This window comes from Anopheles aquasalis, chromosome 2 (genome assembly GCF_943734665.1).
Source record: "Anopheles aquasalis chromosome 2, idAnoAquaMG_Q_19, whole genome shotgun sequence".
NCBI classification, from domain to species: Eukaryota; Metazoa; Arthropoda; class Insecta; order Diptera; family Culicidae; genus Anopheles; species Anopheles aquasalis.
The window spans coordinates 66,308,147-66,321,380 of NC_064877.1; the positions used below are offsets into that span (position 1 = coordinate 66,308,147).

Here is a 13,234-nt window from a genome sequence, read left to right on the forward strand (position 1 = left end):
AGTGACGGCCACCGTGGTCACTGGTGGTGGTGGTGGTGGCCCGACAACGACGGTCATCGGCGGCGCCGGTAGTGGTGGCCAAACGCAGCAACAACCGCAGATCCTCACGCTGACTCCGAGTGGGGCCGTAGCGGCGGCCACCGGTATGAAGGCGACGGCCGTGGGCCCAACGTTGCAGCATCAGCGTATCCAATCGCTCCATCACATCCACCACCATCATCATCACCAGCTCATCAACGGGATGCCGGGACCGGGGGCTCAAGCGGCTCAGGCCCTAGCGCCGAGTGGAAGCGTAACGACAGCACATAACGCAACGGCAGGCTCTGCTGCTGCTGCTGCTGCTGCTGCTGCGTGGCCCGTTGTTGAACCGGTGTTCCACTTTGGGCCAGGATTCGAGCTGCAGACGCGCCCATACTGTCCAGCTCATACACCATCCGAGCACGTGGTCCTGTTTCACGTCCGGCCAGGCGTTTCCGTCACATTCCAGATTGCGGGCAATCGCGAAACGATTCGAGGTAAGTGCCACACAGCCTGGGCTATCTTTGTATCCAACCGGGAACCCTAATACCCTTTCGCCATAAAGCCGACCCTAAGTACTGTTTCTCTCTCTCTCTCACACACAAATGATCCCGATTATCTTGAGTAGAGTTCCGTTCCGTTCCCCTTTGTTCAGTTAGTCATTACGCCTCCGCCTTAGACCAAGTCAAACACCGTCGGATCGGATAAGAACGGGGGAAACGGTGGGTGATAGTATCTTGGGATTTTATCGGAACGGAGGTTTGGTTTGACGACAATTTGCATTAACCGTCGAAGGCGGCTGGGACCCGAAAGACGCCGGTTACCGGTCGCTGGTGATTAATAATGATCTCCGTTTGTTGGCGAGCGAGACTGACCAGAAATCAACCAGAATAAAGCTTCCGCACCACCTAGCAGGTCGTTGTACTGCGGAGCTTTTGTTAATAAAAACACGTGCCTGGGACACGGATATACACGAGGGCCACCTGATGATGATGAGGAAGCGCCCGGCTAGCGAGAACTTTATGCCATTAATTCCCTTCTGATCTGTGGTCTCTGGTCTGTTTCTGGTTCCCGGGGACCTGGGATTTTTGGGGGCCCTGAATGCGGAATCAAGCGCAACCACCAACCACCCACCTATCTCCAGGTCCAGGGTACATTTTGCAGGGGGTAAAATATTTAAAACAACCTTTTTGATCATGTCCCACTCGCCTCCCCAACTGATTTGGGGGACCCGGGAGGTTGATCCTGGAATTTGATTTTCAAATGACGCATTTCGGTCCCCGGTCCCGGTTGTTTGTCTATCAAACCCAAAACACCACGACGAGCTGACCACGGGACTTCCGAGGTTTGACCTTAGGATGATGATGGTGATGCAGCGTCAGGAGACATCACGGTGGTGGTACGGTGAATTGCAAATAATAAAAAAACAAATTTGTGTAAATCCGTCTCACCCACGGACCATCCCGATGGAATAATGCTGGAATCAGGAAGAGCGGGGAAACGCCGGCATCTCATTTGAATGGAAAGCTTATAGAATGGGGGCTATTAATGCAGCACCATTTACCCATGAGTCAACTTGATTTTGCGTGCGTCATTTGAATTTCAGACACCTCGCGAAGAAGGTGAAAACGGTTCTTTCACTTTCATATCCAAACTCAAGGAGAGTAAGTCCCCTAGATCCACCCCCCCCTTGGAATGGGTGCGATTCGCGACAGACGGCATGACGACGACGTCATCGTCACGGGTTGATAGCGACCGATAAGCGACTTGAAGGGCCCGTGGAACGGCTCTTTGCGTTAAGCCGGCCGGCTGCAGAGGGGCTTTCGGTGATATGCACATATGTATCAAGCTGCCAGCAAGCTGGCTCGCTCGCTCCATACCATACACGTATTTCGATGGCGTATTAACTCTGATAACTGCACTCGGCCTCTCGGTCCTCGGCGCTCTCTCGCACTTGCGTCACATCCGCTTATCGGGACGGACCCGGGTGGACTCATGGTTGTTCCGATAACGCAACGACGAGCCACGTTATCATCACAACGGCCAGAACATCGACACGGGGCGGGGAGGGGACGGGACGGGAGTGAATGTATGATAAATTGATGCTCGCTCGGCGACGGTCGACGGACGGACTGCCGGTTATCGACTGCCCATCAACACGACGGCGATGCTGGGTGGGAAGAAGCGGTGTGCACACGTGGCAGACATGGATGGAGACACGGATCCGGTGGTGATACACACTGAGCCAAGCCAAGCGAGACCGGCCGTGGACGCGTACGGATGCCGGGTTGCCGGGCCGGCCGGGCTTAATTTGTTGAACTAAAATCGTAATGAATTTGACCTTCGGTTTCTATTCAAATCGTCGTCCCGGCGTCTGCGCCCTCTCTCTCTCTCTCTCTCTCTCTCTGGCGCGCTCTCTTTCTCCTGCATACATTGCAATCGATCGGCATTGAGTGTGCGATGATGCGCCGTACCGAGCGTGAACATGGTTCCATCTCGTTAAGGAAGATAAATTACGCCGATCATCATGTATCGCTTCACGGGCGCGCGCGCGCGCCATATTGGACGCGAGGCACGAGGATACTGTTTCCAGCGGAGGGCCGACGCTTTACAATGTGCTTCTCTATTAAACATTTCCTTCGCTTTGAGTCTCGCCACCGCGTTCATGACATGACAGCGGTGGAAGATGGGAGAAAGTGTTTGCTAGCGCGCGCAGGGGAACCCCCCTGGTATCGGTGTCAATTTCCATCACGGAATGAACATCATGATTCGGCGCACCATCGGTGGCGACAAGTGTCACGACGCAGAAGATGACGACGACGTCGCCTCTTCTCATGTCACGGAAATGATGGTCACGGAAGTGGCCTTGAATGGTGGAACAGCGCATTCCCACAAGCGCAGGTTGGCAAGGTTGCCTGCGACATCAGGTTTAAAATCAAAATGTGCATCGCACCGATGGGCCAAGTGATGGGAAACACACTGCAGCAGTGTATGCACTGGCGCGTACTCGGTTTATGGTCTCATATAATGATGGTGCCCGGTGTGCTGTGCTGTTCCGATGGCGAATGGCAAAAGTGCGTCGCAATTGCATCGTAAGAAGTTAAGGTTTTCCGTCTTCAAATGGCTTCTTCCCGTCCATTGCTAGCCGGGCTGGCTAGTCTAGCTCGGGCTCTGGCGCTGGGATGATGTCCCTGAAGCAGCACCGTTGCTGGTGCCTCATTTCCAGTCCCAGTGTACAAGCGAAACAATGGCGAGAAGGCCCCAGTGTGTGGTGCCACACGATTCACCGACGATGAAGACAACGACCACATCGCTGTCGAAAACGGTTTTGATGCATTTTTCTTCTCTTGAGCCGGGAGCCTGTTGCAGTCGGTGTCGGTCGGGTTTTCGTGGAGCAAACATTATTTTCCTGCAGAAACAGTCCGCGCGTCCATCCGCTAGAACGCTGTGAACGCCGGGAAGAGAGTTCTCGTGCGCGGCAAACAAGCGAAGAACTCGTAAAAAATAATTGTTTCTTGCTGCTGGATGGCAAATAAAGGGCATTGTCTCCCCCGCCCACCCCCCCCGGGACCTGCCTGGAACAAGTTGCGGTTGCTTGGCAGGGTTCATGAACCCCCAGGGGGGGAAGGTTATAGAAACTATTGAGAAAATCATCTTTGGGGTGTAGCTCAAGAGCATGATCGTAACAGATAAGAAGATATCGCAGAAAGTACAGAATGTGGTTGTCGATTTCTGTAATAAGTCGCTATTGGGATGAAAATCCTAGCGAGTCATTTCTAAAACCGCTCGCGGGTTCCCCATCCATGCCCGCGGCGGAATTCCCGGAAACCCGGCTATTAAAGATGGATGCTGTGCATTATCATCGCGGTTTATTCCTTTTTATCAATACACACCTTGGTCCATCCCGCACCGCGGCGTCCGGATATCTGATGCTTCTTCGATGTGACTTGGGAAGAAAATTGATCTCGACACTAGCGGCGTGCACTGGCGGTCTATCGCCCGGGCGGTTGGGGTACCAGGGGAAATGGACCCATCAAAATATTATGTTTCCATGTCACGAACTTTCGCTCGTAATGTTCTTAAGACTATCTCTTGTTCGTTCGCTTTTCGCGCCGTGCACCGGGAAGGTGGTTCGCGCGCACGTCCATATTGCTTGTCCCGGTGATGAGATGCGCCACCACCACCTGGGAAGGGAGCTTATGGAAAAAGTTGTAAATGCTACTACGTTAGACTCGCCTAACAATCAATACAGTGTTCCATTGTGATATGTTGGTTATAAGACGCCAGATTTTGTCTTCTAAACGATAATGTGGGCGAAAATTGCGACTGGTATCCTAACGAGTTCCCTTTGCTGTCTCGTCTTTTGTGGCCAATTGCAATAAGGATTTCATGGATGGAAAAGTTCAGTTGCATGGCCGCTCAGTATCATCTCTGAATATAAGCTGGTTTTAAATTCATTGTAGGATGTTTATACAAGCTTATGCATCCAGATATTTAAGCAAAACGAAAATAGTTAACGTTGAGCATTCTTGTTATGCCCGAAGGGTACAACATCACTTGCACCCATTGTACGGTGATGGATGACCTTTCAACAGCGCGGTATACAAAGTCGTGTGGGAAGGTACATAGCTAGGAGATTTGAGAAACAAGGTAAGTACATCTCCTTACAATGCACCACCACCCACCCATGTCACATGACAGCTGATTTGTCTAAAATATTGAAACGTCAACCGAGCACCGCGTGCGGGGGTTTTGATGATCCCGGCACCCCGTTAAACGACCCACAAAAACCTTGATAATGGGCCCGGCAGCACGGGTATGTGGCATCGCTGGGCCACCATCTGGCCGGGCCGGTCGCCTTCTTCGTCGCTGCGCCATTTGATACCGTGCAATGGCTTCCTCAATGGGTGGTGGGATTTTGGGCCTTGCCAGGACGCCGATAATGTTCGGTTGTCACGATACACGATGTATGTTAGTGTCGTTCTCCGGCCGCTTGCTCCTTATCTTTTGTCGTTTTGCAGCATGCAGCATCCTTCACCTTTCAACACCATCTCGAGTGCTGGAGACACAAAGAGAGAGGTGAGAGGTGCGGTAAAGTACATGAAAACAACGCTGAACAAATTCGAATATTGTCTCGTTGACAAGTTTATTTTCAGTAACCCGCTCGCCTCGCCTCGCCCACTCCCCTTCCTCGGCACCGACCTCTCGAAACAGTAATCCCTCTCGCAGTAGTGGGCTCATAACAGTTCCTGTTCATGGCTCCATTATCGCCGATCGTTCTTGTAGCTCTCCCTCTCTCTGTTGTTGTCAGCAACCCGGCTGCGGATTCAAGAGGAGCCCGCGCTACTTGGCAAAACGAGTGTCACCGTGCCACTGTCACGATGCCACGAAGAAAGGCAACAAATAAGGTCCACCCTCTCCCCACCTTCTGGAGCCTTCTTCTTAACCTCATTTCGAATTCAATTATTTATTTTTTTCGTTTTGCCTTACCGTCTCTCTCCCTGTCTCTCCCTCTCTCTCTCTCTCTGCTGCGCTTGTTTACTTCCGATACAATTACTTGGTTGCGAATGCATCGGAATCCTTCGAGTTGGTGAGCGCGACTAGTGCGCAAACAAGCCAGCAACCAATTCAGCCCCATCGCGCAGTCCTGGTCCTCATCCTGATCCCTTCCCGATGACGGTCGCTCGTTTGCAACCGGATCGTTGCGTTGTGTTTGCGCAGAAGAAGCAACATAGTTGCTCCGCCTCAAGGACGACGGTAATTGTGCACGAATGTAGCACCAGCGAGCTAGCTGGCTGGCTTGTGCACCGGATTCCGGAGGTCCAGCCACAGCCCCTAAAGCACCAACTCGGTGCTCCGTGCGGAATTGCACACTTAAATGTACAATTTTATAGAAGCGATAGTTAATGTATCGAAATGCGAACGTTTTGCTGTTGAAGTGAGCAGCAGCAGCAACATCAGAGAATGTCATTCGTTGTGGGGCTGTGTTGGATGTTTCTCCGGCCTTCGCCTTCAGTCCTTCCAGTCATTATAGATGACTCGTCGTCGCCGTCGCCGTCGCCGTCGTGTTCGTACGATTTTTAATGCATCCTGTGCACAGCTAGCGTTGGTGTTTGGGGGTATGACCTGCTGGTGATAAAAGAGCGCGCTGGATGCTGCTGTACGCCCGTTCGGTCGGTCGGTCGGTCGGTCATGCCTGTCCGCCGAGGGGCTTGTTGGTGATAATAAAACATTAACTCGTTCCCCCGTTCTGGCGGAGCGAAGAACAGTCGCGATCGTGAACACAAACTACCAAGACGGCGACCACGACCGCGATGACGATGGCAAGCGTTCGCACCATGGCACAAGCAAGAGACCGTCGGACCGTCAAACTGCAGTTTACAATGTAAGGCAATGCTGCTGGTGTGTGCGCGGTGAATGGTGCTGTGCAGCTGGAATGCGGTGCAGATTAGACCTCCTCGTCGTCATGCCCGTCCAGTGCGGTCCCCGGTCCCGGCATGTGTATTGCAGAGTGAGAGTGATAGTTGGTTGGCTGGCTGGCTGGCTGGCTGGCTGGCTGGCTGGCTGGCTGAGTTAGTTGGCAACTTCTTCGAGGGGATGAGTTCATGCCATGCCTGACACGCGCGCACCGTCGCCTGTGTGGTCAATTGGTCTTTGTTAGAGTGTGTTTCCTCTTCTTAAAACCACCCCACTCCCGGCATTGAGGGGGTGTGGAGGAGTACAGTGCATTCGCGGTAATGGAAGGAACAGATGAGGCAAGTTTGTGTCGTCGTGTGCTGGCTGTTGCACAAGTTGGTGGTCGTAGAGGAGATTTTTTTTGTTGAATGGAAAAAAATAGTTTCTGAACACCTTTTTGGAATGCAAACTGCTGCACAAACTGACCTCTAAGAGGGGACTCTTAAGCACTTAATGGGTCGCGCTTTGACGTCCGCAATCAATATTGGCTCCCGCGCGACGATTCATTGCGCTGGAATGCAGACTACAATGGGAGGCTGACATCATGCACTGTGCACCAAAGCGACCGACCGACCGACCGACCGCCCGGACGACTGATCATGTTGCGACTGCTGCAGCACTCTGGGACACACCAACACATCGATCGGTTTGCTCTAAGCGCACACTAGCTATATAGCGCCAGCAGATCCCGCACGCCGCCGCCATGGATGTGCGCCTTCTCGAGTCGGCTGCGTGCGCCACGATGTCGGAGACTGCGCGCCATGTGTGTGCGCGGGCGCGCGCGCCGGTCATAAGTGATTATTCTGTCTAATTGAGTTCGAGTCAATTAGTCCACGAGCCTGTCGTCGCGTCGTCACCGTCTCCGTCGCCGTGTGCTTCAACCAGGCGGACAGGCAGGCAGGCAAGGAACTCTAGCATCAAGAATTGGTCAAGCCTTTGGCACACCGAAAGGGGTTACTGCTGCTGTTGCCCTTTGCTGTGTGGTCTGCACTCCAATGTGATGTAATGCTCCTGTTTTGAGATGGCAATCGACGTTGTGCAGATTGTCGAGCGCAAAATTCATTGACAGTTGAGGCGACTGACCGTTCAGTTCTGCTTCCTCTTCCTGCATTAAACTCTGTAACCTTTGAAGCGCTTCCGATGCCTGCCGATGCTGAAAGTATGCAATGGAGTGTAGTGAAGGGAAGCGAACGGCTAGAGCATGCTCTCTCTGTAGGGTCCGCTGCAGCGATCTTAGGGCACACATTCCTTCACCAATACCCCCTCGAGGGAGAGAGAGCGAGTCTACGTCATTCATTCATTCATCTTTCTCGTTCGTTAATGCTGCTGCATCTTGGTCACTCCGGGGGCCTGTTTGACCTTTTTATTTTGCTTAAAAAAAATCCCTAGGAATTTCCTCCCTTCTCGGAGTTTAAGGGTGTTTGTGTTGGGTCCGTCTCTGCGTCTCGGTTGCCTATAGCTGGCTACGATCACCCTCGACAACATAAGCTTCTTATGCGCGATGCGCGCACGACTTATGCGATGAGTGGCGGCCGGTCCGGTCCGGTCCGGCCCGTATGCGGATGTGTGCGTGCGCAGGAGGGACACTCACCCTACTCCCGCATCTGCTGCGATGCGCTGCGTCCGTTCCTCCTCCCCCCCCCCTTGAATCCGGTACATATTGTGTTGGTCCACATTATCTGGCTACGTGTCCATGACGAATCCGGATCTCTTCGACGTGCGTCTCGTCGCGGCTCGCAGCACGCAAAAATCTCTCCCTCGATCCTCTCGCTCTCTTACTCTCTCTCTCTCTCTCTCTCTCTCTCTCTCTCTCTCTCTCTCTCTCTCTCTCTCTCTCTGGCGATCGAGAGAGGAGGAGAGGCTTAAGCGGCCTGAGCATAGGCACCAGCATAGCTCTCGCCGCTCCGATGGGTGGGATGATGACTTTAGGAACATTGGGTGCGTGCGTGCGGGCGTGTGTATGTATGTATGCTGCGGTCCTCCTCCTTGGGTGTGTGGCGTGGCTATTGGGAAAGCCGAGCCGAGGTCCGTGCACTCAATGGAAAGCACTCACACGCGACGCCCCTTTACACGAATACAGACAGATCGCGCCGGATCTGGTGCGTCGCGGCGGCTGGTTACTTTCATTTCGCGTTCTCTCTCTCACCGCAGTTCCCGGAAAGATGCGTAGGATAGCGGACGACCAGCGCAGTAGCACCCGTTGTTCCGTTCCATTCCGTTCCGTTGCTCTATTCGTGATTCGTGATTCGTGATCGTCGCTCTGGATCGTGGTGTCGTGAATCACGGTGAAATCTGATCAACTTGTTGTGTGCTCGTGACGAAGACGAGTAAGTGAAGGGTGCTGGGCGACAAAGAGGTGATTGGGCGCGATCGCCTTGGGATAGAAGATCCGGGACCACCGTGCCACCAGCATCACGGCGTCGGACGAACGGATGGACGGACCACGGGAGAAGAGAGAGAGAGAGAGAGTGTGTGGCCAACGCGGCACCGTCGTTACTAAGTAACGTTGCGTCCCTCCCCTCGTATTGTACGTGAAGTGAAATAGTGTGGAGAGCGCGCGAGATATCGTGAGATAGCCGCTGATCTCGTCGCCATCCCCATCATCATCATCATCATCATCATCATCATCAGTTTATCGTGTTGGTCGTCGTCGTCGTCGCCGCGATTTCGTTTACTGCGCGGCGCAGAGGGAGTCACCGCCGTCTTTTCGCGTCCACTAAGCGCCCCCCCTCACAACTCTACCAACCAACCAACCAACCAAGAGCAGCGAGAGAGAGAGATGCCATCGCGCACCGTCCGCACAGTAGTAGTGGTTGTTGGCACTATTTGAATGCTGCATCCCCAGCAGCAGCAACAGTAGACCCTAGTAGGCTGCTCCTGGTAGTGTAGTGTGTGGCGGATCGCTTGCTCGGATCGTTCGGGAACTTGGTTGGCGACGACGACGACGACGTCGACGATCGCGCGCAGCTTCAGTGCTGCTTTGGCCGCCGTACCGCGCTCTAGAGAGAGAGAAAACGGGTGTGAGAATCGCGTTTCGTGCCGTGGCGTGGCGTGCTGTCTACTTCTTGGTGTGTGCTCGGTTCGGTGTGTAGTTGGCCAACCCACCCACCCCCACCCCCGCCTCGCGGAAAGGGGGGTCTGTGTCTCGTCGTGGCACGGAAAAGAGTTTGCAGTTTTTTTTTTCATTCCTTTCTCTCTCTTTCACTGTATCTCTGTGTGTCTTTTTACTCTGTTCTGTTCCTTTCTTTTAACTGTTACGCACCCAAACACATACACAGAAACATACACGAGCGCACGCCCGGGTGGGTGGGCGCAGCGTCAATTTTCTCTTTAAACTGAAGAAGAATCCGTGCCGTGTCGTTCCGTTTGTTGGTGTCCTGCCATGCTCCCGGTGTGCCGATGAGTAACAAAACGGTCCGTGTCTGTTCTGTCTCGTCTGTCGCTGCCGCTCAGATGTTCCTTTCGTAGGATTCCGGGCACTTGTGCACACATACCATCCGTTCCACCGCCAGGCGGGTGCCAGTGCACTTGGTGCAACATTCCCGGCATTTGGCCTTTTTTTGTCTGCCTTTCGGTACTGATCATGAAAGGAACGAGTAAGAGAGAGATAACAGAACAGAACATAGAGAGAGAGAGAGCGAAGGAGAGGGCAAACCGAAGTGAGAGTGAATAAAACGTGTGCCCGAATAATAAAACCCCCGAAAAAGTCATCCCCTGGTGGCAGCATCCCGGAGATAGAGAGAGCGAGAGAGAAAGAGAGAGAGAGAGAGAGAGAGAGAGAGAGAGAGAGAGAGAGAGAGAGAGAGAGAGAGAGAGAGAGAGAGAGAGAGAGATAGAGAGAGAGAGAGAGAGAGAGAGAGAGAGAGAGAGAGAGAGAGAGAGAGGGAGTGCAGCCGCCGAAAGATAGGAAAAACGGGGGCTTGGACCGTGGACATAGACATCCCGGGGGCCAGGGGTGCGGAAAAGTGGGAAGCATAGATGGGCATGCAAATACCATTGTGCGCGCGTGTCTGTGATGAGCCTGTGTGCGTGCACCGTGCAGTGTCCGTGTCCGGCGAGTGCAGCAGTGTCTGCTTTTTGTGTGGTTTATGTTGCCTCCTTCCCTATATCATCGCACCCATCGTGCAGCAGCAGACCTACTACTATACTAGAGGCCTAGTTCGTCTTCTAGTAGCACGCCTCTGCTGCTCGGTTATGCTGCGATGAGTCTATCCGTTTTTCCTTTTCTGTTATTCCCATTTCCTCCGCTGGTTCCTTCTCTTGATGTGTCGCTCTCGCTCTCCCTCTAGCGGCCATTGCTGCTGCACATTGGATTTCGAAATCGTATTCCAGTGCGGGAACGGGGGGAGCTGAGATAGGGACAGTGTGGGGTGTTTGGGTGGTGAATGCGAGGGGGCCTGTCCAAGCGACTGCGCCATCTTCGAAGATGGCGCTGCCAGTTTTGCTTCCGTTGATGCCTCCATTGATGCTTTGTTGACCATCAATTGGCCCTCGAGCTCCCCTTCCACACAGTCAGCCAGCGCCACGGCAAGCCATTGAGTTTGCAGGGTAGGCGCGGCTTTTAATTGGTTGGTGGTCGGTCACTGGTGGTCGCCAACAGAACGAAGAAGAAGAAGAACCAGAAAACGAAGGTGCATCGATCCAGGGTGGTTGCGGTTGATGTTATTGTTTGGTTGTTTTGTGAATTACCGATCCTTGGCGCCGCCACCGCCGCCTCTGCCATTGGACGATCGAGAACGAAACCGGACCGGAAAGACGACGTGAAGTGAACGACGGATAATTGCAATAATTACACTCGATGGTTTTCGTGGTCTTTGCACGGTCCATCCGTCCGTCCGTCCATCTTGGACTCCACAAAATGTAGATCACTAGGGGGCGGTGTGATCTGCCATAGCGGTATATCGGCGATCGCGCCGCCAGAGGGGTCGCGAGCTTTCATTTTCGCTTCGCATCCATTAGCCCCCGCGCGCGGCAGTAGAACACACGGTGATCGTCGTTCTCCCTCCTTCTCAAAACCTTCCCCGGGCACGCGTAACGGTGCCTGTGGTCGATTCGATTGCTTCCCGTCGGCCGCGGAATTCAGTTCACCGATGGTGGAAGGTGTTGGAGCAATAAATTGGAATGTGTGCTCTCTCGAATCACCTTCTCCGGGCTCGTGGTCCATGAGTCACCCCCGGGGTCCTGTGACGGATGACGGATGGTTGCGTGAGATCGGTGATCGTGTTTGATGATCTGTTTACATCGCTCGCTGACCCTGCGCCCTGCTGGAAATCCCGATCACGGGGGCCGCCCCGGTGTTTGTTTATGTTGCACGATTTCACTGAGTCGTCGATCAGCGCAAGATTAGATCGCGATCGCCGATTCGCGCACGCCGTGTGTGTCTGCGCGGCGCGGTGCAAAATTCCAGAGTGCCAGACGCGCGCCTCGTAACCGGTCCAACCACCAACAACGGACGAACAGAGAGGGATTCGAGGGATCCAAAACGCCACCTTCACCACCCTCCAACCCTCGAGGGGGATAGATTGCTTGATCTTCTCGCTTTGTTTGGTTGGTTGGTTGGTTGGATGGTGGAGAGTGCTGACTATCATCATCATCATCATCATGGTCATCATGGTGGATGAAAGGAGTAGGGAGGTATGGGGGAGGCGCGAGAGCGCGCGCACAAACACACCGGAGAGACACTCCACCGAAAATTCCGCATTCGTGGCAGCAACTTTTCCAACTTGGCGATCGTCGCACGGTGTCGTCGTCGAAAGTGCGCCGCACGCTGGAGCAGCACACGCCACAGATAAGCTAAGCTCGCGCGCGATTGATTTCCGTCCTGGGTCGAGTGTCAAAAGGGTATCAGTCTCGAACTCTGAGTTTCGGTTCCGGGCCTTCTGCGATAAGACGTCGTGTGGCCATGGATTTGGAGCCTCCAAAATGAAGATCCCGCAACAATAGCGGATTATGCGGGGCTTTTGGTGCTCTCAAAACGATCGATCGATCGATCGGATGGTATCGAGTTGGCAAAATGATTCATTGACAGCTCAGCCACCCCCACCGCCGCGGGCACTTCGTCAGCGAGATGCCTGCGTTGGCAAAATGTGCGGCGCATCTGGTGTTTGCGGATGTATTGGGGAAGCGGTCGCGATCAGTGTCGTTATGTGTGTGCTGCAGGTCGCGATCCGTGTGTCCGTGTGGGAAGGGGAGGGTGGGAAGGTAGCTGTGTATGTTTTTGTGTCGTGCAACCTCCCCTCCCACCCAGAACCCACCCAACAACAAGCCGAGGTTGACTTTTATGTTCGGGTCTGCCATCGTGTGGAGCTTTCGATTCAGTTTCTTCTTCTTTTTCCAGCCAGCCAGCATTCCAGCGGTGGCAGTGGCACACTCTATGCACAAACCAACGCTTCCCCTCCTTCGAAAGGGGTCGATGCAGTGCTGGCAGTGGATGTGCTTCGCGATCTATTTGTTTAGTGTTGGTCGTGGTTGCTCCGGCACAATTGCGGAATGCGCTCTGCCACGCTGCTGCTTCTGCTGCTGCTGCTGCTGGCCTGTATCTCTCTCTCTCTCTGTCCCTCTCTATGTCTCTCTTGCTATGTTTGTACCACGTAGCAGCAGCAGCAGCAGCTCGCCATTCGCTTCTCACGCATAAACGAGGTGGTATAAGCCGCTCCGGTAAGCTCCGCTTCAGTTCGTCGTGTTACTTGAGGTCATAAATCCAAGAAGATCGGCGAACGGCTGCTCCTCTCTTCTGTGGAATAGATCGAGACCTCGCTCA

At 53.7% G+C, this 13,234-nt stretch overlaps 1 protein-coding gene across 5 annotated transcripts in view; it reads left to right on the forward strand.

The window, feature by feature from the left end:
• The window catches only part of LOC126571088 (fibronectin type-III domain-containing protein 3A), a 45,458-nt gene that overhangs the window by 4,985 nt on the left and 27,239 nt on the right, over nucleotides 1-13,234 (forward strand). Inside the window, exon 2 of one of the 5 annotated variants that reach the window (XM_050229341.1) lies at nucleotides 1-515. This exon is cut by the window's left edge and continues 1,563 nt beyond it. In XM_050229341.1, coding sequence (XP_050085298.1) covers nucleotides 1-515 — 515 coding nt within the window. Of the gene's footprint in view, nucleotides 516-8,652; nucleotides 8,802-9,370; nucleotides 9,559-13,234 lie in introns of those variants that run through there. The other 4 variants (XM_050229343.1, XM_050229344.1, XM_050229342.1 and 1 more) reach the window with 4 other exon arrangements.